At 40.3% G+C, this 25,982-nt stretch overlaps 1 protein-coding gene across 4 annotated transcripts in view; it reads left to right on the top strand.

Annotated features, from left to right (window-relative positions):
* Nucleotides 1-25,982, top strand: part of FAM120A (family with sequence similarity 120A) — a 181,472-nt gene that overhangs the window by 76,223 nt on the left and 79,267 nt on the right. For all 4 annotated transcript variants that reach the window (XM_039547166.1, XM_039547164.1, XM_039547163.1 and 1 more), the window contains exons 4-8: nucleotides 17,443-17,571; nucleotides 18,118-18,214; nucleotides 20,029-20,126; nucleotides 20,416-20,699; nucleotides 23,842-23,929. In XM_039547166.1, coding sequence (XP_039403100.1) covers nucleotides 17,443-17,571; nucleotides 18,118-18,214; nucleotides 20,029-20,126; nucleotides 20,416-20,699; nucleotides 23,842-23,929 — 696 coding nt within the window. The remainder of the gene's footprint in view (nucleotides 1-17,442; nucleotides 17,572-18,117; nucleotides 18,215-20,028; nucleotides 20,127-20,415; nucleotides 20,700-23,841; nucleotides 23,930-25,982) is intronic.

Raw genomic sequence — 25,982 nt, 5'->3', positions numbered from 1 at the left:
GTTCTTAAACCATTGTTGGGAAACCATCAGAGACCCGCAAAGCTTTTCTCCATCTCTTTTGTTGGGGAGGGTTATTGATCCATGAAAGGATCATTCTGTGATGAAGTCACAGAATGGAAAAAAGTGGAATCAGTAGTTAGTTTAGTGGAAGAGAAATCCTTAGAGTTGTATAAATCCATCTTTGTTTTGTTATTTAAAAAGGCATAGGGATTTTCCTTTTTGTTTGAGAGCCCAGATATCTACCCGTGGGAGCTGATTTACAGGTGTAACATTACTCACAGTCAAAATAGCCAATTCAGAATATGGCTTTGAACAATATGACCACGGTCATGTTCCATAAGATACTTGCCAAATATATGCTAAATTTTACTTGGTTATTATGAAAACAAAATCATTTTAATTAAGATGTATTCTGCCTTGTTTGCTTTTAAATTCACTTTACTCTTTATTTAAGACTCCAGTCAGATACTTCCAAAAAAGTTTTTTTTTTTTTACTCTTTGTTTTCTCTCAACTGCTTTTTTGCTTTTCCGTTTGACAGATATTGACTTCTTGAGTTTCCAAGAGAACTAACTTAACACGGCGTAACATCTTTAGTTCCATTTGACATAGTAGCATCAGTGATGTCACTGCAACTCTGGGAGTAGTGGGTTTTTGGTTAACTGCAGATGTGGCAAAAACAAAACACAACATTTATATTTTTTCCAGACACTACAAAAACAAACCAACCAACCCTGCCACGCACATTTACAAGCCATAGACTTAATAAGATGAGTGGGAAGAGGGGTTAGGCACTGTCTAGGTCTTGGAGCAATGACCTTGGTGAAAAGCCTGGTCTCTCATTCAGATGCTGGAAGTGGGATGGTGCTGTGATTCCAAACCAGGTCACTAGACCTGGATTCAGCTTGGGAGCTCAGCGTGGGGTTTTTTGTTGTGTTTTTTGCATCAGTTTATGGCCATTATGAATTTTTATTGGGCACCCCTAATAGCTGCAAGAAGCAGGGACCTTTCATTCCCTCTCATGAAAATTTGGGATTTAGAAAATTTCCTGTCATTTTAACAGTGTAAAGACAGTGTGGGTTTTTTTGTTTTTGTTTTTAAGGTGCTGGTTACCTTTACTTCCTTTGACTTAAGTTGGAGTTCCTCAGCACTTCAGAAAACTAGGACCGGTTTTTTTATCAAGAAAAACAGAAACTTGATAAATTAGGGTCCCTTGAGTTGTTTTCTTTGTGACATTCTCTGCCCTTTTTATTATGCAGTAGCAAAGTAATAGTGCTATAAAGAATGAAGCTTTACTTATCAGCCCGCTCGGAAGCATGGAATGGAGGCAAAACAACCACCAGTGCTGTTGGATAACATTTAATAATGGTACTTTCTTCAGTGTGCTCAAGAATTAGCAGGGTGAGGTGGGGAAAAGCAAAAGTAGAATAACCTTTTTGCCCTTTTTCAAAGGGGTAACTGGCCGAACCAACTCAGTTAGAAGCGTCTTGAGCAATAATTTGTGGAGGTGAGGGAGAAGAATCAAAACTCCAAGTAGTAAAATTCTCAGAAAAGAGAGCCCCCAACGTCTGTTGGCTCTATTGCTAGCTGTTCACTTCTAGAAGGTTTGAACCTTGCTGTTCTGACTTTGCCCTGATTTAGTCAGCTAGAGACAAGTGGACAAAAAGCCTTGCCCTGCAGAGGGCCACAGCAAGAACCACCTTCCCTTTGGAAAAGGTGTGGAGTGTTGTGGTTAGGTTAAAGGGAAGAGATCTGAACTGCTATTGCTGCCACAAAGGAACTGTTTAGAGCGTAAGCCCTTCGGGGCAAGGCCTTTGGCTGTTTGTGTTTTGTAAAGTGCCTGGCACACTTTCAGTGCTACAGATAAATAATCATGTTTGGAATGAATGAGATTAAACATCCTTCTAATCATTAAAGAGTAATGACTTCCTGAATGGCACTTGGAGCAGGAAACTGATGTTAGCTTGAGAAGGGGCAGGAACCACTAGACCAGGGGTAGGCAACCTATGGCATGTGTGCTGAAGGCGGCACGCGAGCTGAATTTCAGCGGCACTCACGCTGCCCAGGTCCTGGCCACCGGTCAGGGAGGCTCTGCATTTTAATTTAATTTTAAAAGAAGCTTCTTAAACATTTTAAAAAAATTATTTACTTTACATATAACAATAGTTTAGTTATATATTATAGACTTAGAGAAAGAGACGGTCTAAAAATGTTAAAATGTATTACTGGCATGCGAAACCTTAAATTAGAATGAATAAATGAAGACTCGGCACACCACTTCTGAAAGGTTGCCGACCCCTGCACTAGACGCAGTGAGAGTGAGAGAGTTCAGCCACAGTGCCTGCCTAAGAAGGATGGAATCATACTACTACATTTTTTTAAAATCGAGTAATCTATCATATACTGGGTACAGTCTTCTTTTTGAATGGACCTTTCAGGGGAAATAGAGAAGAAAAGAGCTCTTATCTATGCAAAGACTACTGAGTACCTGAGAAATATTTGTAGCACCCAGTGATCAGTCATAATAAGGGCCCTTCTTGTGCAAAAGCCTGGAATGATCACCTGATTAGAGGATAGAGCATATAGTTCACAGCTCTTCATGTAGAGTTGGGGCTAGGGGAATTGGCACCTTTTCCTCTACTGGACTGATCTTTTTGCCCTGGAATGAGCTGGACTGGGCAATCCAGGAGAATTTGGCACCAGTGAATGGCAGTTTCCTTGTAGGTCTGTAAGGAATGTAGTCCTAGAACCTAGCCCCATTGTTACTTTGCTTCTGAAGGGATTGGCCCCAGGGGGAGGATCTGGCAAAGCCACACTAGATCTGCCATCCTAATCGGACGTATATTGTCCTCCAGCTAAGGCAATTCTAGAGATCAGCTCACCAGAGTGTGTGCAGCCACAGGGCTCGGTAGGCAGAGAGACTGATTACCAAGGTTATATCCTAACCTAAAAGAAATCTAAATGAAAAGTATTCCCTGATGACAGTTTCCATATCTACCTTAATAGAGCCATAGTCATTTAGGCTGAATAAACAGCTGAGCATAATCCCTGCTTTACAGTCCATTTGAGTCTTTATGGATCATTGGAAATCTATTTTGAGAGTGGTCTCATCTACCTGGAGATGTTGGACTCTCTTTTGGAATAACGACGATTTAAAAAAAGAGTCCTACACCAAGGCATTGAGCTGCTAAGGCTCCTGTGGTTTAGCATGTCCAGGATGTTTAGCCATGTCCTTAAAAGCTCCTTTTCGTTCTCCAAGATCTCCATATTTAAGGGTCCAGGTCAGCTGTTCAATTAGAGTAAAAAGAACCTCTCTTAAACAGCCTGATCTCCATGGAATCCTAACTCCTTTTCCTTGGTTGATGTATTCCATATCATCCTGTAAATTGGTCATCATCTCTTCAGAAAGCTGATCCCATGGGTGTTGTGCACTTCCAGCCTCCAAGATTGGTAGATTCAATTTCAGACAGGTTCCAACGAGCTAGGATTAAGGCCTCTCAGAGGTTATTTGTGGTCTAAAAATCTAAATGACAAAGAGCTGACAAAGTAGACTATTTCTGACTGCACCCTTTGATGACAGGAAAGGTTGAAGATGCATGAAAACTAAGGACCATGTGTCTTGCATCTTAATTCCGTTACCCCTAATCTAAGCAAAGGTCCATCTAGCCCAGTATCCAGTCTTCCGACAGTGGCCAATGCCAGGTGCCCCAGAGGGAATGAACAGAACAGGTAATCATCAAGTGATCCATCCCCTGTTGCTCATTCCCATCTTCTGGCAAACAGAGGCTAGTGACACCATTCCTGCCCATCCTGGCTAATAGCCATTGATGGACCTATCCTGTTTGATTGGGAACATGGATATTGCCACGTCTGATCAGAACAGTGTTCTTATCCTATTTCTGACAGTGGCAAGTAGCACATGCATATGGAATAACCAAGCACAGGAGAAATTTATTTTATAAACTGTAAGTTTGAGTTTGGCTTAGGCACTGAAACATGTGGGTTTATTTCCCTTAAGGGAAAAAATCAAATATAACTAGACATTCTACTGATTTGTATCAGTGTCTAATTTTTTTTTAAACCTTCTAAGTTTTTTGTCTTGGTATCTTGTGTCAGTGAGTTCCATAGGTAAATTATATATCATATGTTTGGGGGAAAATATTTTCTTTGTATCATATTTAAATACCTTTTAAATTCCATATGAATACCTCACTGTTTTTGTACTTTGGGTGCTTTTGTTTGCCTTCTCATTTTACCTTGGAGCAATGACAAGATTGCTGCTGAGGGATGTAAAGCACTCTTACCCCCTCACCCCCCCCAGTGAAACACTTTACTTTAAAGGCTTTTTAAAAGGACACAGTCATCTTAATCTGCCTTTCTGCTTCCATCTCATAGTTCTTTTTTTATCAACATGACGAGATCTTTCTCATGCATTGCTTTCCATACAACTTCTTAGAGTTCTCTCTGGTAGAAATGTTTTTTCCCCCTCTCTTCTTTCTCCGTCTTCCTCCCGCCCCATAGATTCTTGCAGGGGTTTTCTTTCTGCTACTGGAGGGAGATCTTCATTTCTTTACTTTCCCCATCTCATTTTCTACTGCTGGAAAAGATGTTCTTCTCACTCCTTTTCCTTCTCTTCAGGAAAAGGACACTTATTCTCACCTCTGAAATCAGGCTGAGTAAACTTCCTGTCAGTTAGGCCTGGTCTACACTTAAATTTTAGGCTGATATAGGGCTTGTCTACACAACCCACTGGATTGGCGGGTAATGATCGATCCAGCCGGGGTCGATTTATCGCGTCTAGTATAGATGCGATAAATCGACTGCTGAGTGCTCTCCCGTCGACTCCGGTACTCCACCAGAACAAGGAGCGCAACTGGAGTCAATGGGAGAGCATCAGCTGTCGACTTACTGCAGTGAAGACACTGTGGTAAGCAGATCTAAGTATGTCGACTTCAGCTATGCTATTCAAGTAGCTGAAGTTGCGTATCTTAGATTGACCCCGCACGGTAGTGTAGACAAGCCCATAGTTACATCAGTGATGGGTGTGAAAACTCCACGCCCTTGAGCAATGTAGCTATGCTGACCTAAACCCCAGTGTAACTGCAGCTAGGACCACAGGAGAATAATTCTGTCAACATAGCTACTGTCACTTTGGGTGGTGGAGCTCTTACGTGGATGGACAAAACCCTTTAATTGGTGTGGGCTGTATCTGCGCTACGAGGTTATGCTGTCCTAGCTGTATAGTCCCTGCAGTGTAGGTGTACCGTTAGAGAGTGGTGCTGAAGACATGAGGTGCTGAAGACATGCTGAGCACCCATGTGCTTCATGGGTGCTCAGCATGTACCTAGAACATGTTCTGGGACCCATTTGGTTGTAAACGCAAGCAAAGAATTTTTATTTTTAGGCTTAAAAAGTAAAGTGCATATACATTGCTCACCTGCCATTCAAATGGATTGCTGTAGTGCAGGGGTAGGCAACCTATGGCATGTGAGCCGAAGGTGGCACTCAAGCTGATTTTCAGTGGCACTCACACTGGCTGGGTCCTGGCCACCAGTCCAGGAGACTCTGCATTTTAATTTAATTTTAAATGAAGCTTCTTAAACATTTTTAAAACCTTATTTACTTTACATACAACAATAGTTTAGTTATATATTAGACTTATTTTTAGAAGGTCTCTTTCTATGTTAAAATGTATTACTGGCACGCAAAACCTTAAATTACAGTGAATAAATGAAGACTTGTCACACCACTTCTGAAAGGTTGCTGACCCCTGCTGTAGTGAAACATAACACATGAACACTGAACAGTAGTTCAGGAGGTGAAGACTTCTGAATCCAGTTGAAACGATATGAGGACTTAAATAGGTAGAATATGAATTCAGGCCTAGGCACAGATTAACATCCCTAGCCTTACAAAAGTTCAATGGAATCATTAATTACTACAAGTAATTAGGATTTTGGTTTTTCAGCCCCTCCAAAAGATGGCTTATTAGCTTACTCTTTATCACAGAATCTTGTACCTGGGCCTTGTGTTTTGTGGAGTATTATTTGCTCTGCACTTACTTCTCATGACACTAAATTTTTGCTGTAGTTCCATCACTTATATATGATGTGATATTAGCTACTCTGACCATTTATTTGGTTTCATACCATTATTTACCACAAATAATTCCCATTAACATTAAATTCAGGTTTAGCTCGTGGTTTTATTGTTTTCTGGTACCATTGTCCTGGGTAGTGTTTGAATTCCTTTCATCCAATAGTTTTAGAATAAAATTAAGTTAAATACCTGTCTTCTGCAGCAGCAACAGAGTAAATGCTGAAACTTTCCTTTGTGGACTTTTATGGATTTCAGATAGAGGATGAAAATTAAACCTGTTCCAGGATTAGAGTTCTGCTTCTGAACTACAAGTCTCCAGATGTGAAGTCACTACCTTCCACAATATTATCAGAGTACTGTAGTTACATTGGAAATATTGTGGTACTATTTTTGGATAAAGTGTATCTTATGCTGATGTAATGCATTTTTATCTTATGGCTGCAGGACTTGTGGTGATGAATTCTGGCTCAATTTCTGACAAAATGTGTATGTAGGATTAGTTTCCTTGCCCTTCTTAATCTTTCCAAAATGTACCAATAGAGCACTTTCCTTTTCTCTTCAAATCTGGAATGTGAAGAGGAGATGAGGAGAGATTAATAAAACCGGGAGTTTTCTCTTTGGAAAAGAGTTAAGGGGTAATATGAAATCATGACTGGTGTGGAGAAAGTAAATAAGGAAATGTTATTTACTCCTTCTCATAACATAAGAACTAGGGATCACCAAATGAAATTAATAGGCAAAAGGTTTAAAACAAACAAAAGGAAATATTTTTTCATAGGATGCACAGTCAACCTGTGAAACTCTTTGCCAGAGGATGTTAAATCATAGATTATTAGAGTTAGAATCATAGAATCATAGAATTCAAGATCAGAAGGGACCATTATGATCATCTAGTCTGACCTCCTGCTAGATGCAGGCCACATAAGCCGATCCACCCACTCCTTTAGCAAGCGACCCCTGCCCCATGCTTCGGAGGAAGGCGAAAAACCTCCAGGGCCACTGCCAATCTTCCCTGGAGGAAAATTCCTTCCCGACCCCAAATATGGCGGTCAGCTGAACCCCGAGCATGCGGGCAAGACTCTCCAGCCATACCCTCTTGAAAAAGGTTATATCATATCATTGACCCATTGGACTATTTACTTCAGTGCGGCACTTAATTGACCTATTGACTAAGCCCGTTATCCTATCATACCATCTCCTCCATAAACTTATCTAGCTTAATCTTAAAGTCATGGAGGTCCTTCACCCCCACTGTTTCCCTCGGTAGGCTGTTCCAGTATTGCACTCCCCTGATGGTTAGAAACCTTCGTCTAATTTCAAGCCTGAATTTCCTGACTGACAATTTATATCCGTTTGTCCTCGTGTCCACATTAGCACTGAGCTGAAATAATTCCTCTCCTTCCCTGGTATTTATCCCTCTGATATATTTAAAGAGTGCAATCATATCTCCTCTTATCCTTCTTTTGGTTAAGGAAAACAAACCGAGCTCCTCAAGTCTCCTTTCATACGACAGGCCTTCCATTCCTCGGATCATTCTAGTGGCCCTTCTTTGTACCCGTTCCAGTTTGAGTTCATCCTTCTTAAACATGGGAGACCAAAACTGCACACAATACTCCAAATGAGGTCTCACCAACGCCTTATATAATGGGACTAGCACCTCCTTATCCCTACTAGAAATACCTCGCCTAATGCATCCCAAGACCGCATTAGCTTTTTTAACGGCCACATCACATTGCCTACTCATAGTCATCCTAGGATCAACCAGGACTCCTAGGTCCTTCTCCTCCTCCGTTACTTCCAACTGGTGCGTCCCCAGCTTATAACTAAAATTCTTGTTAGTCATCCCTAAATGCATAACCTTACACTTCTCACTATTGAATTTCATCCTGTTACTAATACTCCAGTTTACAAGGTCATCCAAATCTCCCTGGAGGATATCCCGATCCTTTTCCGAATTGGCAATACCTCCCAACTTGGTATCAGGAGATCATCTAGTCCAACTCCCTGCTCAAAGCAGGACCAAGACCCAACTAAATCCCCAAATGGCCCCCTTAAGGATTGAACTCACAACCCTGGGTTTAGCAGGCCAATGCTCAAACCACTGAGCTATCCCTCCCCTCCATGTTGTGAAGGCCAAGACTATAACAGGGTTCAAAAAATAACTCCATCATAAACCGGTTCGTTTATAAGCCAACACCGCCCCCCCCAGATGGATAAGTAAAAATGGAAAATTTTTATGACACACTCATAAGCTGACCCTGTAATTCAGAGGTTGGTTGGCAAACTTTGGCTCCCGGGCCATCAGGATAAGCTGCTGGCGGGCCAAGACGGTTTGTTTAACTCAAGCATCCACAGGCACGGAGGTAAATCTAAGTAAACAAAGTGTCCCAGCCCGCAAGCTGCCTTACCCTGATGGGCCAGGACAGCAACTGGTGGTGAAATTTTTTTTTGAGGGGAGAGAGAAGCTGGGGGTCTAGGGAGTAACCCCTGTGACCACCCCCCACCCCTAGCCCGGGATCCCCACACTCTCCCCATCCCATCCCTTCCCACCTTACCTGGGGCAGGCCAGGGCAGAGATGTCTTTGGCCTGGCTGCAGCCTGCTCCAGACCAGGCGGCGCGGCCACAACCTGCCAGCCCCGGAGCTGCAGCTGCTTCGGGCGGAGAGACTCTGGCCCCGCCTCTTCCCTTCTGGCTCTGCTGGCTGTGCTGCCTCTCCTTGCTCCCTCTGTTGGGGGGAGGGGCTGTCTCACCTCTCCCTCTCTAAACTCGTTCATAAGCCAACCCCCTTCTCTGATGCTTCCCTTTTTTACTAAAAAAATTCAGCTTGTGAATGAGTATATGCAGTAGTTAAATTCATGGAGAGTAGGTCCATGGATGGCCAGGGATTTTGCCAGGAATTGGGAATGGGCGACGGGATGGATCACTTGATGATTAACTGTTCTGTTCATTCCTGCTATGGCACCTGGCATTGGCCACTGCTGGAAGACAGGACACAAGGCTAGATGGACCTTTGGTTCTGAGCCAGTATGGCCGTTCTTGTGTGAACTTTTATGTTTTCAATTGGAAAAGAAACCAGGACCTTTCCCAAATATTTTCCATTTAAAACCTCTTTCCCTTATATCTCCTGTTTAGGAGACCTTATCTGGGTGAGAAGAAACCACTTGATGAATATTCAGTAAATTATGATTTCAAGGCTTATGACTTTGTTTTGAAACACGCTGAGAGTATCATAAAAAATAAGTTTGTATTAAACCACTTACAATTTTTAATTTTTTTGCTGCTAAGACCATTCCCTAATTTTTCTTTGCTTCTACTGTTTACTAACTTCTCAACTAGTCTATTCTTTAAATGTACTTATTAATAAACTTTGTATTTAGAAGTCTTACAGTTTATCTTAAAATGGAAAATTTCAGAGTTTACATTCTAATGAAAATGACATTGATGGTTTAAAAGGTTCTTGGTGTACATAACAAAGCAACTTGATCTTTTTTGCTAAGATCAGGAAACAGCTTTTATTTATATTTAATTTTGAGAGAGATCTGAATTTTTGTTCTCAAATTGCTTTCTTAAAAGCTGTTGAAATATTAGATTCACTCTGTATGAGTAACTGTTTCCTGTCCCCGTACATAGACTGGATGGTTGTTAAAATAAAATCCAGATATCTGCAGGCGTCTCTAAATTTGCAGTATGTATTTATAAAGGGCTCTCATTTTGACAGTTAAAATGGTCATGTGAGCTGTTTGTGAGGTACAGTAACTGTCCTGCAGTTCTCAGTACTTGTTAACAAATTACTCATCAGAATGACTACACAGTTGAGGTTCTTGTGTTAAGCTTCTGAGCATGCCCACTGTTGTGAACTAGATATTTCCGGAGTCTGAACGGGATGCTTGTATACTTACATTCTGTGCCCTCTCTCCTCACAAACCTGGCTACTTGAAGTTTATTAAATATTACTGTGTTCTGGAAGTTATATAGAATTAAAGATGGATCACTTGCTTTCACTCAGCCTAATGGATTTGTAAGGCAACATTGCAGAAAAATGGATGTCAGTTTAAGCAATAATTTAAATAATTTAAAACATGCTCCTCCGTATCCCTCATTTCTCATGAGAATGAGGACAACAGATGTGCTGAACTCAAGTAGTTAGCATAAAATAAAAAGTGTCCAATTTAGCGATTAGTACAGTTGGTGCCATAAAGGACTACAATAACTTTGGTTGGTTCACAGCTTTTTGTGTTCTGCTTTTGGGTCTGGAGTGGATTATGTTGGGAAAGCTCTTGGGAGCTTGTGTAGCTTTTTCCAATCACAGCAACCCGCCTCTACTGGGCTCAGCTGGAGAACATGGTTAATCTTTTCTCAGGTTTTTGTTGTGGGTGTTGGAGAAGGGTTACATATTTTCATTTTGATTGGTTCTATTACCAAATCTGTTTTTCAGGTGTCAGTTTTTAGTTCTTGGGTTCAGAACTGCTTTTCCTCTGGTATCCAGTAGATGGCATCAATGTATTACAAATGCTTCTGAATCCCTGTTTTGTCGGCAGAGGTGCCATTCTGATTCCAGCATCAGACTCCCATGAACAGTTTGTGTTCCAAGTTTATCCTCGTGTATATCAAATATTTAACCACTCTTCACCATGTTTGCACTTACACTAGAATGAAATACAGAGAATAGAGGGGAATTCAAGTTATAGATACATCCAACCTTTTGTTTGCGTATACAGGTTGGTGAATGTGCATTAGTTTTGCTGTAATGGTACTTAAAAAAAAAAAAAAGGCGGGGGAGCGGAGTTCAAAATTCTGGGGCAAATCCTTTCAAGATTAGTAGTATTTACTGTTCAGTGACTCTTAATACTACAGATGTTGACATGGGTGTGTTAGTAATTGTTACCTTGTCGTTTAATCTGAAATGGAGACAACATCTATGTAGGGATGTTTGGAGTGAAACTCGCTTCCATTTTTTTTTAATTAGAAAGCATTAATATGATTTGACTAGCTGGTTGTAACTGCCTCCTAATTTCATTTGTTTAGTCCAGGAGGGTTATTCAGAAGCCATGAGAGCGACAACCATGAGTTTATTATTTAAGGATTTTAATCCTCAAGACTTGGCTGAATTGAAGATGGAGCTGCGAGGAGTGGGAGGTGGGCAGGGATTCTCTTTGACTCCAAGGGTAGAACTGAGACTAGAACCAAGCAGAGTAATTTTGCCAGAGAAGATGATCTTCCACTCTACATTAGGGGTGATTACCCAGCCCTAACCAGAGATGAAAGTTCATTCTGTGCTACACAGAGTTTCTGCAAGGTGCAGTGAAGGGGGGGACGACCAATAGAGAGTTGATCATAACTCCCTGATTTCCTGACCCAGGGTCTTGGCAGATTTTAGAGTAGACTAATGGCTGCTCTAAACTCTACCAGCTTGCACTGGTCCCCAAAGGTTGGTTGTCCTAAAGTTCTCCCACATACATGTGTGTGTGTGTGTGTGTGTGTGAACAGAGGTCCCCAAGGGCTTGCCCCTGGGAATTTCCAGAGTGCAATCTACTTAACCCATGCCCTTATGCCTGTGAAGGTTGATGTAGTAGCCAACTATCCAATTTCTACACCTGTTTGTGGCTCCTCTACGTCAGGGAACTCACCAGCTGGGAAGCTTTGCTAGTTTTCTCACTTTGTGACACCTGAATGATGCAAAGGAGATGAGCAGACCAATACAGCCCAGAAACTTTTCCCTTGGTATGACAGAGGAACAGAAGCTTTCTGCCCTGTTTCCACTGAACTCTTGACATTATTGCTACCCTTAGATACAGGCAAGTCTTATCTTACGCGGGGGTTCCGTTCTGCGGTTAGCGCGTAAAGTGAAAACCCGTGTATACTCAAAATTACATCCCCAAGCCCTTTAAAATTCCGGTGGCTGGGCCAGGGCGGCATTTGAAGGGCTCCTCCGGGCTCCCTGTGCAGCCCAGAGGAGCCCTTTAAATGCTGCCCCAGCCCGGCCGCCGGAGCTGCGGGAGGGATTTAAAGGGCTCCACCGGGCTTTCCGCCGTGGCAGGGAGCCCGGAGGAGCCCTTTATATGCCGCCCTGGTCCGGCCACCGGGGTTGTGGGCGGGATTTAAAAGGCTCCACCGGGCTTCCTGCCATGGCAGGGAGCCCGGAGGAGCCCTTTAAATGCCGCCCTGGCCCGGCCGCCGGAGCTGTGGGCGGGATTTAAAAGGCTCCACCGGGCTTCCCGCTGCGGCGGGGAGCCCGGAGGAGCCCTTTAAATCCCGCCCGCAGCTTTGGCAGCCGGGCGGGGGCTGGCATTTAAAGGGCCCGGAGCTCCATGGTGGCTGGAGCCTCGGGCCCTTTAGTTCGCCCCAGGGGCTACCAGCCACCTCTGCAGCTGGGAGCCCCCTGGGTGATTTAAAGGCCCTGGGACTCCCAGCCACAGCTGGTGCCCCAGGACCTTTAAATCTTGAGGCCACGCCTCTTCCGCTTGAGGCCACCCCTGACTCCGGCCCTACAGCGTAAAGCTGAAATTGCACATGTTAAATGCACGTAAGTTGCGACTGACCTGTATTGTGGAAGAGGAGCTACATGGGGTGGTGATATTACCATCTCTTCTTTGGTTTTTTCATTCAGAGAGAGGATCTTTTGCTGCACAATCTGAAGCTACTCTTGGCTTCTCAGACCTCTTGGAACCAAAGTTCTCATGGAACTGGATTTCAGTATGCCCTGAGGGCCTGATCCAGTACCTGTTGAAGTCAGTGGGGAGTCTTTTTTTTCGATGAGAAGGCTTGGAGCAGTCTCCTACTCTATTTTGCAAGTTCCATGAAGAGCTTCCATCAGCATGGGCCAGAGACAAATCTATGGTCCTTATGACCCAAGTAGCAAACTTCAAAGAGAGGGACCATCTGTTGAGCAAATGTCCCTTACCTAATCAAAAAGCTAGAGAATATGGGAGTCGTGCACATTTTTTTCAAAGGAATGGTTGAAAATAACATTCCCAGGCATTAGGATCACAGACATAGGGAGGCATTCAAACAGTTACAAAACAGATCACAAATTCTCCAGTTCTGAATTGTTTGGTCAAGTGCCCAACCATGTTTTTCAGAATACATTAGGACAACTAAATGTGCAGGAAGAGCAGCCAGTTGTGTTTGCATTGAGCTGTCTAAATGGAGTAGAAAGAAACCACACCAGTTTGCAAATGAGATAGTGGCAATTGGTAATTCAAAGCACCTTCCTCTCTATCCAGTTTTTAACTTTAAGCATCTAAATTCTGTGGTTCTATAAATCCTTGCAAAATTGGAGCGAAAGTGATTTATTAGTCTAGCGTGGTTCAGCAATGTGGGTTTTGCCCAAATGCTCAGGGTCTAAATGATTGCCATATTTGGGATAAGGAGGGAATTTTGCCAGAGACCCTGAGAGATTTTTGCCTTCCTCTGCAGCATAGGGCACGGGTCACTTGCAGGTTGCAACTAGTGTAAATGGTGAATTCTCTGTAACTTGAAGTCTTTAAACCGTGATTTGAGGACTTTCAGTAACTCAGCCAGCAGTTAGGGTTCTCTTACAGGAGTGGATGGGTGAGGATCTGTGGCCTACAGTGTGCAGGAGGTCAGACTAGATGAACATGATGATTCCTTCTGGCCTTAAAGTCTATTAATCTATGAACAATGTCAGCTTCCCACATGTATGTGTGAAAGTATATTATAAGAACATAAGACTAGCCATATTGGGTCAGAGGAATGGTCCATCTAGCCCAGTATCCTGTCTTGCAACAATTGCCAGTGCCAGATGCATTAGAGAGAATGAACAGGGCAATTGCAGAGTGATCCATCCCCTGTCATTCAGTCCGAGCTTCTGACAGCCAGAGGTTTAGAGGTGTCGAGAACATGGGGTCATGTTCCTGACCATCTTGGCTAATATCCATTGATGGAACTATGCTCCGTGAACTTACCCAGTTCTCTTTTAAACCCTATTATACTTTGGGCCTTCACAACATCCCTGGCAATGAGTTAACACTGTGCATTGTGTGAAGTACTTCCTTCTGTTTGTTTTAAACTTGCAGCCTATTCATTTAATTGGGTGACCCCTGGTTCGTGTGTTGTGTGAAGGGGGTAAATAACACTTCCATATTTGCTTTCTCCAAACCATTAATGATTTTAGAGACCTCTATCATATCCTCCCCCCCCACCATAATCTTCTCTTTTCTAAGATGAACAGTCCCAGTCTTTTTATTCTCTCCTCATATGGAAGCTGTTCCATATTCCTGATTATTTTTGTTGCCATTCTTTGTTCTAATTCTAATACAGACGCCCCCTCTCCCGACTTACGCAATTGTTCCGTTCCAGAAAGCCTTGCATAACTCGAATTTTGCATAAGTCGGAAACGTATATCCGTATGTTACGCAAACATTTCGGCAACTCGAAAATCCTATTTCTGGCTTATGGAACTTTTTCCATAAGTGCGAATTTGCGTAAATTGGGTCTTGCATAACCAGGAGAGTGTCTGTATCTTTTTTGAGATAGAGCAATCATAACTGCACACAGTATTCAAGGTGTGGGCATACTGTGGATTTATATAGTGGCACGATGATATTTTCTGTGTTATTGTCTATACCTTACCTAATGGTTCCTAATATTCTGTTAGCTTTTTTGACTGCTGCTGCATAGTGAGCAGATGTTTTCAGAGAACTCTCCACAATGCTCCAAGATCTTCCTTGAGTGGCAACAGCTAATTTAGACCCATCATTTTGTGTGCGTAGTTGGGATTATGCTTTCCAATGTGCAGTATTTTGCACTTATCAACATTGAATTTCATCTGCCATTTTGTTGCTCAGTCACTCAGTTTTCTGCAATCCCTTTGTAACTCTTTGCAGTCAGCTTTGGGCTTAACTATCTTGTATAATTTAATCTCGTCTGCTAACTTTATCACCTCACTGTAAACTGCCTTTTCCAGACAATTTATGAACAAGTTGAACAGCATTGGGCCCTATACAGATGCTTGGTGGACCCTGCTGTTTATCACTTTGCATTGTGATAAACAACAGTTTATTCCTACCCTTTGTTTCCTATCTTTTAACTAGTTGCTGATCCATGAGAGGGCCTTCCCTTTTATCGCATAACTCCTTACTTTGCTTAAGAGCCTTTGATAAGGGACCCTGTTGAAGGCTTTCTGAAAGTTCTAGTACATATATCCATTGGATCACCCATGTCCATATATTTGTTGGCAACCTCAAAGAATAGTAATAATTTGAGAGGCATGATTTCTCTTTACAAATGCCGTGTTGACTCTTCCCCAATATATGTTCATCTGTGTGTGTGACAATTCTGTTCTTTACTCTAGTTTCAACCAATTTTTCTGGTACCAAAGTTATTCTTACAGTCCTATAATTGCCAGGATCACCTCTAGAGCCCTTTAAAAAATTGGTTATCTTCCTGTGGGTTTTTTTGTTTGGGGTATACACCCCTATTGTGGTGTTTTTAAATAGTTTCCTGGCAGCTTGCAGGCATGTCACTCTTTTGACTGTTCCTTTTAATTTCTGTTTAACTAGCTTCATTTTTGTGTCCCCCTTTTTGAAGTTAAATGCTACTATGGTGGGTTTCTTTGGTATTTCCACTGTACAAAGATGTTACACTGAAGTACATTATGATTGCTATTGCCGAGTGGTTCAGCTATACTCGCCTCTTGGACTAGATCCTGTGCTCCCCTTCAGACTGCATGTGCGCGCACCTGAGAGAGAGAACTTTAGACAGCCAAACACATCTCTTTACTCACTTTTATGTACAACATAATTTGATTAAAAATCCTTTGTCTTTACCTTCACCTGGAATCCAGTTTGTGATACCAAGCTGCATGTGAAGATTATAGTACAGGTATATTGCAATACAGGACTCTTGATATTAAGGATTATGAGAGTCTGGCTGCTTTTAAAATTTTCTCTCTGTCTACTGTCAGAAATAGAGGGTTTTTTTTTAAAGGTTTTTTTTTAAGGTAAATGTGTAGTTTCTAGGAGGGAAACTGACTGCTGAAATATACTGGGCTAATAAATCACTTAGCCTCCCCCCACACACACTTGCAGAACCTCACATACATTCCTGAAGTCAAGCACATGAACAAAGTCTTTACAGGATCAAGGCCTTAGCATTGCCTGACGAATTCTTCAGAACAATCTTAGGCGCATCAACCAGTTGGTAAATGGGTGGCTCACAATTTATTATTTAGTGTTTCAACTTGTTTTTTGAATTCTGAATTAGTCGTCATACTAATAGCTATATCTTGCTTCACACCTGTATTTTTAAGAACTGGTAACATGAATTTTCATTCCTTGTAATTAAGAAATAAAATTCCCTTTGCCTTTAGGAATATTGAATGTCCTTTATCCCATCCAGTCATTTGTGTACTAAGTCTAAACTTTTGGTGATTGCGTTTTTTGGGATTATTTGTATTATAGTAGCACTTACAGGATCCCAGCCACCATTGGAGGCTCACTGTGATATACACAGCAGGAACAAAAATATTAAAAGAATCTATTCAGTCTTCAGAAATTAAAAGTGAATGGTCATATTTCTGTTTTCCATATATTTTAGGCAGTCAGCAAGACCACTTGAAATCAGTGGGGAGTTTTATCAAATTCTGTGGACTTTTCTTCTCTCCAGATTTGATTAAATGTTCCGAAGATTTCAGGGAAAACTCTCTGCAAACTTATTTTAAAAACCCTGCAAAATATTAAATTTTTTTAGAGTGGATTGAAATAAAATACGGATTTATTTCAGTCTTGTCTTAACAAGAAATACACACCCCTGAGATCTTTTTTTTCTCTTTTTGTGTTTCAGTTCCTGTACCCAAGGAGATCTTCCTACCCCTCCAGGCTTTTTCTTGCTTGTCCCTCTTAGACTCCTAAATTGAGTACCAAACCTTGTCAAAATTAAATGAGCATTTTTAAAGACTTGAAACCACGTTCCTTTGAGAGATCTTTCAAATGAATGTAACTATAATGCGTAAAGTGCACTAGCTGGGCATTTGTTCTAAAATGTTAAGCAGTAAAATAGTTAGCAATTGTTGACATTTTACGTTTGTCATTGTTTTAGAGCTAATATTTAATGGAATTGTATGGGACAATTAATACCCCCCCCCCCAGAGTATTGTTGTATCACTACAAATTTGGAAGGTTATCCTTACAACACAAAGGTGAAAAAAAGTCTGCAGAAAAGTCGAAATCCACACACTCTTAATCTGCCCTGTAGCTTGGAATTTGTGTTTTATATATTTATAGTGGACCGTCAGACTAGTCCCCAACTACAAAGCTGAAATGTCTTGGAGCTTTTTCGGAGTTACTTAAGCCTATTGGATGTTAACAAGTATGTGTTTTCATAGGTACGTGCACACCAGTTAGTTTTACCACCTTGTGATGTAGTGATCAAGGCTGTAGCTGACTACGTCCGCAATATTCAGGACACCACTGATTTGGATGCCATAGCAAAAGATGTTTTTCAACACTCACAGGTAAAGTAGGGCTGACACAAAAATACATGGGTTTGGTTCAGCTAAAATTGTGTTGTGGATCTTTGCTGAGAACAAATAAAGTTTATATTTCTTGTGTGTGTGTATATATATAATGTCTTGATTGTCAAAACTTAGTATTCAGCAGTTTTGAAAAGAAATACACTTTCCTTGTCTCCACTTAACAGTTGGGTACATGATTACTGAAATGACACACATTTTTTCCACCTTGCCTTTTAGCTTTATTTATGTTCATTGTCATTATGAGCCCACTCTTATAAAGTTTGCTTTTCTAAGCTTGAAATATGCTTTGTTCCTATGGTGATTGTTAATAAAAGTGGATTTTATATCCACTCAATCACCATGATGATTATTAAAAATAATTCTCTGTACCAGTGTGCCATAGTAAGATGTTAGTCTGTTGATCCATAGATATTAAATTTATTTTTATATGATGTAGCACAGATAAGCATGTTAAAATATTATACCATGATGTATAGGTCACATGGGTATATTTGTTTACAAAGCCTGTTTTACTTTTTATTTTAGTCTAGAACAGAAGACAAAGTTACTCGATTTAAGAGAGCAGTTGCATATTATTCAGCAACTAATAAACCTATGCCATTTCATCCACCACATTACCTAGGTAAGTAACAAAAGTCTGTTTATAAGAAAACTGACAGAGATAATCCTAAATAAAATATAGTGATGTTGAGGAGGTTGTCTTTATATTCATTACCTCTATTTTTTTTTATCAAATTACCTTTAAAAACCCAGTATTCACTGCAGTGGTTTCATTTCTTTTAAAATAGGGTAAACAGATAGGTTGAGCTCATTTCCCCAAATTGAGTTTCCATTATATCAACAACATCAATTGTCTTTCATCCTAAACAGTGCCTAATTAATTTCTGTGTTGGGAATCTGGATACTTAAACAATTAACAAGTGAAAACTGGTCAGCAACTTCAGCAGGAAAATAGGTGTACTATACTTTTTTCACAAAACAGAGTTCTTGCTTCTCCCAAGTTTTTTCTGAGAGCGATTCCTCCATTGTATACATGAGGAAATAAAAACATTGAAATTACATGTTTCACAGACATGGTAGTTCATATTTTAAGTTAACTGTTACCACCAGAGCTTGAATATGCAAATGCTAAATGTGACCAAACTATTGTAGTAACTTGGAAAACAGTTTCCTCCCAGCTTACTGTATATCCTTTGTTATAAATGAAGGGCTAGATTAAAAGTATGTTAAGGTTGCAGAGTCAGGTACTCAGAAGTTTACTTGAGCTCAGATATGTTGTACATTTTTTTATCTCTTGGTGCTGCAGGCTGAATGGCATTGGCAGTCACATGCTACTACAACTCTTCCTTGCAACCCTGACTTGGCTCTGTCCCCATTTATCTACCTTCATTCCTTCTTCCTTGTGCAGTTAACACCCTGGCACTGTGGTCTCCATCCTGCCCTCTGGGTTGCCACTACTTTTGGACTTCTCGCCACTCTTGGGCTCCTGAACAGTAACTCATCTGAGACAGAGCCTGTTTTAAGTCCCCCAAGACCTGCATTAGGGTTAAAATAGCTGAGTGTTTTTCAGTCTGTCAGTTGGTGCCATCTCAACTCGCAATTACAGTTATTGTCACTGATTTTCCTGTTCTGCTAACCCTAATTAACCAATCCACGTTGGGTTGGTTGCAAGCCCAGGTTGGTATGGAGAGAAGGTAGTGAGTGCAAGGGAAGCTCTAAGGAGAGGAAGCAGGTGATCTCCAGATAGTTTTCATATTACAGTATACTAACTACCTTGCATCTTTCTGAGGAAGATGTAAATAAGATTGTTCCTTCTTAACAAAGACAGCATGCTGCTACTGGCTGACAGTGTTTTTTTCTCTTTTGAATGCTTGTTGGACAGCAAATATTCTTATAGTTAGTGTCTAGAAACTTAAAACTTCAAGTTCCACTACTTTTACTGTATTCTAGTGAAAATGCAGTATGTTGAGAATGTCAAGCCACTTTCACTGAAGGGTTGTGTGGATTGAGTTCTGGATGTGATGGGATTTGGAGAATAAAAGTAGGCAGAATGATGAGAGAGAGAAATGGAATCAAAATAGAGAGAAACCAAAACAAGTTAAAATTGACTTGACAAACTACAGAGTTGGAGAATTATATAATAAAAAAGCAGAAATGAGCTTAGAATGGTAAAAATAGACACACGGGAATAAAACAAGAACAAATAAACTAAGGGCAAAATATATAAATAAACAAAATAACACGGTCAAGCGTAAAACTCAGGGGTTTTTTTTTGTTTGTTTTTTTTAAACATATAGATTCGTTACTTAAAACACACATTGGACAACTGCGCTTTGACCAGACTGCATGTGTGGGGATGCGTATATAAAATGAGTACTATTGTGTGTTTTCCCATTTTTATTTCCACTCCTTTTTCCCCATTTGCTAATTAAACAGCCAGACCAAATCAGTTTGGGATGCCTGGGATAGTGCCACCGTATGTTCCTTCTCAGATGCTCAACATTCCACAGACCTCTCTACAAGCAAAACCTGTGGCAAGTATTTTCTTGACTTAATAACTATTAGAAATGTGGTCTGCTAGATTCATGAAAATCTAGATAAGGAGATAAAAACCTAGCCTGCTTTTCACAATCAGAGTTGATTGATAAATCTCATCTTGTAACTGCAGTGACTTGGTAGACTCCAATGAAAGCATTTCTCGTGAGCAGTCTGGAAGGCTGAACTCAAGACGTTTAAAAAAAAAAAGTATTTAAATAACAGAATTCATATTATAACATCAATCTTTTTGTTATTACCTTTGTTTAAAAAAAAAAATTGTATTAGGCCCCACAGATGTCCAGTCAGGGTGGAGCCCAAGGTCCGGGTCCATACCCATATAATCTCGCGGAGCCAGCCATCACCTTGGAAGGAGGTGGGAAAAGTCTTTCTGAGCAGAACAACTACAGTAACATTCCTCATGAAGGAAAACATACTCCATTGTATGAACGATCCTCTCCAATAAACCCAGCTCAGAGTGGGAGCCCCAATCATGTGGATTCAACCTATTTTCCTGCCTCTTCTACATCATCTTCCTCTGACAATGATGAAGGCAATGGAGGTGCTGTGAAGTAAGTAATGGATAAGATCATTTCAGTAACACTTTACATATTTTGAAATACTTACTCATGAGCAGAACCTTTTTCAGTATCCTGTGAGTACAGGGAAGGCTTGAAGGTTACTGACAGAAAAGTTGTACTTTGTTGAGTCACTGTGGCTGACAATATATCTGTGTACTCTAGCCATTTTTCTAAAAAACAAAAAAACCCCACTACTGGCAGGTTTTTTTACCCCACACTTCTTCATTGTTCCCTAAAAAGAAAAATGATGCATTGTGAGATCCTGATACATGAGAATCTCCTCTCTTCAACTCCACAGTGGAAAAACACCCCAAAGCATTATATATTAGAGTTCTAATAGATAAAATATAAAACCCTACTCAACTTACAGTTTTTGCAATTTTATAACTTTAGGGAAATGTAGTCATGCAGTGAAGTTTAGAGTTTATGCAAGGATTAACAATTCTAGAAAGTGACTGATGGCCCTCATCTACAGAACAGATACAGCACAGAGAGTAGCGCTGAAAACTTCGTTGTTCTGCCCTAGCATTGTGCCTTGCCCCTTGCTTGGAGTGAAAAGGTAATTCAGACTAATTCATATGTTCAGGTTTATACTAGATCATTGGTTCTCAACAGGGGGCCACGAGCAGGTTTCAGGGGGTCCGTCAAGCAGGGCCAGCATCAGACTCACTGGGGCCAAGGCAGAAAGTTGAAGCCCCACTGCATAGGGCTGAAGCCCAAGGCCCTGAGCCCTGGCTGAAGCCTGAGCAGTTTAGTTTCATGGGGGCCCAAACAATTGCCCTGTTTGCTACCTCCTAACGCTGGCCCTGGCTTTTATATGCAGAACATCAGTTGTGACACAGGTGGGCTGTGGAGGTTTTATAGCATGCTGGGGGGGCCTCAGAAAGAAAAAGGTTGAGAACCCCTATACTAGGTCATATGTCCATTTTGGTAAGACAGTTGTGGAGTCTTTGTTGTTACTGATTTCCAACAAAAGATTTCATAGAATATCAGGGTTGGAAGGGACCTCAGGAGGTCATCTAGTCCAACCCCCTGCTCAAAGCAGGACCAATCCCCAGACAGATTTTTGCCTGAGATCCCTAAATGGTTCCCTCAAGTATTGAACTCACAACTCTGGGTTTAGCAGGCCAGTGCTCAAACCACTGAGCTATCCCTCTCCCCCTCTTGCCCTGTGCTATCTTGGTGTACTATGGGTACTATCTGCATGTAACCTTAAATAGATGAAGACCTGGTGCATGCACCATGGCACATAACACTACTTAGTCTAAAGATGCCTTTAGACGTTCAAATCTGTGGTGCTTAGTACGCAGTTGTGAATGCATCTCTTCATGGCCGTAAATTCTGAGCATGTCTGCAATTAATGGTAATAACCCTAAATTTTATTTTTTGTGATGTAGTTGGTACACACTGGGGATCTGTGGACCACATTATGCTTGCTTTGCTTAATGAACTATGTACAATTACTTATCCACAATTAAAATTTTCAACTTATAAAATTGGTACATCTATGTTAATAAGATATGTACACTAGAAATTATTTTTAGTTTTTCACAATAATGTAATTTGTTTTATGCAGTACATTCTGAATGAATTTAGAAATTGGCATCCAGACAATATCACTTGTATCACTATGTTTAGAGACAGTCTCTTAAGTGGGAAACTAGTTGGTAAATTGACAGACATTGGAACTTCATTCAAGATGTTTTTCTACACTAATAAAAGAGAAGGTGATAAGTAACAGCATGGATTTGTCAAGAAAAAAGTATGTCAAATCAACCTATAGCTTTCTTTGACAGTGTAACAAGCCTTGCGGAGAGGGGGGAAGCAGTAGATGTGGTATATTTTTAGTAAGGCTTTTGATACTGTTTTGCATGACTCTCTCATAAACCAGCTAGAGAAATACAGCCTAGGTCCTAGATGGAGCTACTATAAGGTGGTGCATAACTGGTTGGAAACCGTTCCCTGAGAGTAGTTCTCAGCAGTTCACAGTCAAGCTGGGAGGGCATAACGAGTGGGGTCCTGCAGGGATCGGTCCTGGGTCCAGTTCTGTTCAATATCTTTATCAGTGATGTAGCTAATGGCATAGAGAATACACGTTTATAAAGTTTGTGGACTATACCAACCTGGGAGGGGTTGCAAGTGCTTTGGAAGGTAGGATTAAAATTCAAAATTATCTGGACAAACTGGAGAAATGGTCTGAAGTGAGTAGGATGACATTCAATAAGGACAAATGCAAAGTACTCCACTTAAAAAGGAACAATCAGTTGCACACGTACAAAATGGGAAATGACTGCCTAGGAAGGAGTACTGCGGAAAGGGATCTGAGGTCATAGTGGATCACAGGATAAATATGATTCAACAGTATAATACCATTGGGGTGGGTGGGGGGGGGAGGCAAATATTCTGGGATGTAATAGCTGGAGTGTTGTAAGCAAAACATGCTGATATGGCCTCAACTGGAGTATTGTGTCCAGTTCTGGGCACCACATTTCCGAAAGGATGTGGACAAACTGGAGAAAGTCTAGAGGAGAGCAACAGAAATGATTAAAGGTTTAAAAAAATGTGACCTATGAGGGAAGATTGAAAAAATTGGATGTTTAGTCTGAAGAAAAGACTAAGGGGAGGAACATAAGTTTTCAAGTGCATAAAAGGTTGTTACAAGGAGATGGGTAAAAAATTGTTCTTATTAACTTCAGAGGCTAGGACAAGAAGAAATGGGTTTAAATTGCATCAAGGGCAGTTTAGGTTGGACATTAAGAAAAACTTCCTACCTGTCAGGGTGGTTGGTTAAGCACTGGAATAAATTGCATAGGAAAGTTGTGGGATCTCTGTCATTGGAGGTTTTTTAAGAGCAGGTAAAGGATGGTGGAGATAATACTTAGTCCTTATAAAGGAAACTTTATAGTTTTTTAAAATTACAATCCAAATATTAGCAGCATTTAATTGACAATTATGGTGATATTACACTGCTTTCTAGACACTCCTGTATATTGGCATTTCTAATTTATATGGTGTCTTTTAAAATTAGAGCACTCACTGATAAAAATTCTCATTGACTATTAATAAAGCTATTAAGATGCATCTTCCATTTTGCACTAAATACTGTAGTTTTTCTTTTTGTGTGTTTATTCAGCCATGTCAGTGGGAACAAAATGAGTTGGGAAAAAACAAGAACACAGTCAGAAAACCAAGCACATGGAGACCCAGGAGACCAAACAAAGGTAATATCTTAAGTTCCAAACCTCCACATTTATTGCTACAGCCTTACAAGCATATGGGTAAAACTTTCAAAAGCACCCGTGAGGACTTTAAAAAAAATAAAAAAAAAGACAAACTGTAATATACAGTGAGAAATGGCTTAAAATATGTCATGATATGCGTACAAAATTGTAAACTCAGTAAACTAGCTCACCCTGTCATTCTTGGATATTTCTGCACATTTCATATACACGATGATAATATACTTTGTTGATTTCAATATGAATGCCTTTAGTAGTCTTAATGTAGCATCTACAGGATGTTTGCTATATCCCTCAAGCTCTGCATGGTCTATCTGTTGTGAGCAGTTCCATTACGGATGTTTGAAGGTAGGGCATAAATGCACAACTCAGAACTGTGTAGTCATTATTATCAATTAATGTACGAGAATTCAAAGATGGAAAAAATAGTATTAATTATCAGTTAGAGATTTTACTTTTACAAATGGTTGGGATTAATTTCACAATGAATAGTAAAGTAATTCTATGAGTTTAATGTAAGGATGGTACAATTAATACCTTAAGAATTCAACATTGATTTAAAATTGCTCTAGTAAAAAGCAAGTGTCAAAACCATTGTCTATTTGAAGGACATCATGCCAGACATGCCAAGTTTCAACTACATTTCATTGAAAATTCACACGTTTTATACCTCCAATATAAACTAAGTTTATAATAGAGATGAAGGCTAGCAATTAATTTATTCTTAGGCAAAAAAAAATAAAAAATAAAATAAAGCCAAACCAAAGTCTGGAGTTATGGTGAAAAGACCTTATTTTCTTAGCTATAAACCCTTTTGAGAATGTGTTAGTTCTCTTCTCCCCCCCCCCCCCCCCCAATAAAATAAAATAAAATACAAGTTTTTAATCTGGAAATTCCAGTCAGATAACACCTTGGATCTGTCCCTATAGTGCTAACCTGATAACAGTCAGAAACAGACCTCACCCATCCATACCTAGTCCTGCAAGCCACTCCCTGTGTGATAGCTATCTGCATGTGGACCATTCACAATTCCATAGGGCCATACAATTTGCAAAGTATGCAGAAAACTGGTGTGTAGATAATCAAATGGACACATGTATATACTAGTATCTATGTACATTTTAAAGTGTATACTTCGTGTTTCTGTGATAACAGTTTTAAATGTGTAATTGCTTCCTTACCCTCCCCTAAACCAGTTAAAAGCAATTGTATTTGTTAAGCACTATAGGAAAAGCCAAGTCTAGAGTTTGTAGTTATATTTATTTCACAGAGAGGTAGCCAAAATATTGGAAAAATCTTTGAAAGGTGAAAATACATTTTTAAAATCTAGTTCCTCTGAAACTTTGTGTGTTTTCAAACTTTCCAGAAGAATTTCACATTGGAATCAGATGTGGCATGTGAAGTTTTAAGGTAGATCATTTAGGGAGTTGAAAAGCTGGCCTATAACAAAAAGCTAGCGCCAACCCTGATGATAATGCTTCCTTTCTCTTATCCTTTGTTTCATTTAGTTAAATTGCAAGCTCTTGGGGTGAGGACTGTCTCGCTATGCATTTATACAGTGCCTGGGACAATGGGCTTCCCATCTCGGTTAGGCCTTTTAGGTATTACAGTAATACAAATAAATACTAACAAAAATAATACTCCTAACTGTGGAGGTACTAGTGGTCTCTTGGATACCATTGTGTTGTTTGCAGTGTTGGGTGAATTATGTAGGGTGGATTGATTTAAATTACTGATTTTAATTGTGTATTGCAATTGTACTTTTTAGTTATTTTCTTGAGAGAGGTTGGTAACCATTAAAACATGTTGGTTTGCAACTAAATATAGCCTGTGTGCTGCTTTTTGCTAACCAGGAGGATATATTATGTCTATACACATTTATTTAAGCAATTCTGCAGCTTAATTTACATTTATTCAGATTCTTAATTTTTACATTTCTTACTATGTTAGAAAATGGAGACTGATGCATTTCTTCTTTATTAGATTAATTTTTTACTTGTGATGTGTGTCAAGCTCTGCCTGGATGGACATTAAT

The sequence above is a fragment of the Mauremys reevesii genome, linkage group 7, assembly GCF_016161935.1.
Source record: "Mauremys reevesii isolate NIE-2019 linkage group 7, ASM1616193v1, whole genome shotgun sequence".
NCBI classification, from domain to species: domain Eukaryota; kingdom Metazoa; phylum Chordata; order Testudines; family Geoemydidae; genus Mauremys; species Mauremys reevesii.
This window is presented reverse-complemented; position numbering and strand designations above follow the sequence as displayed.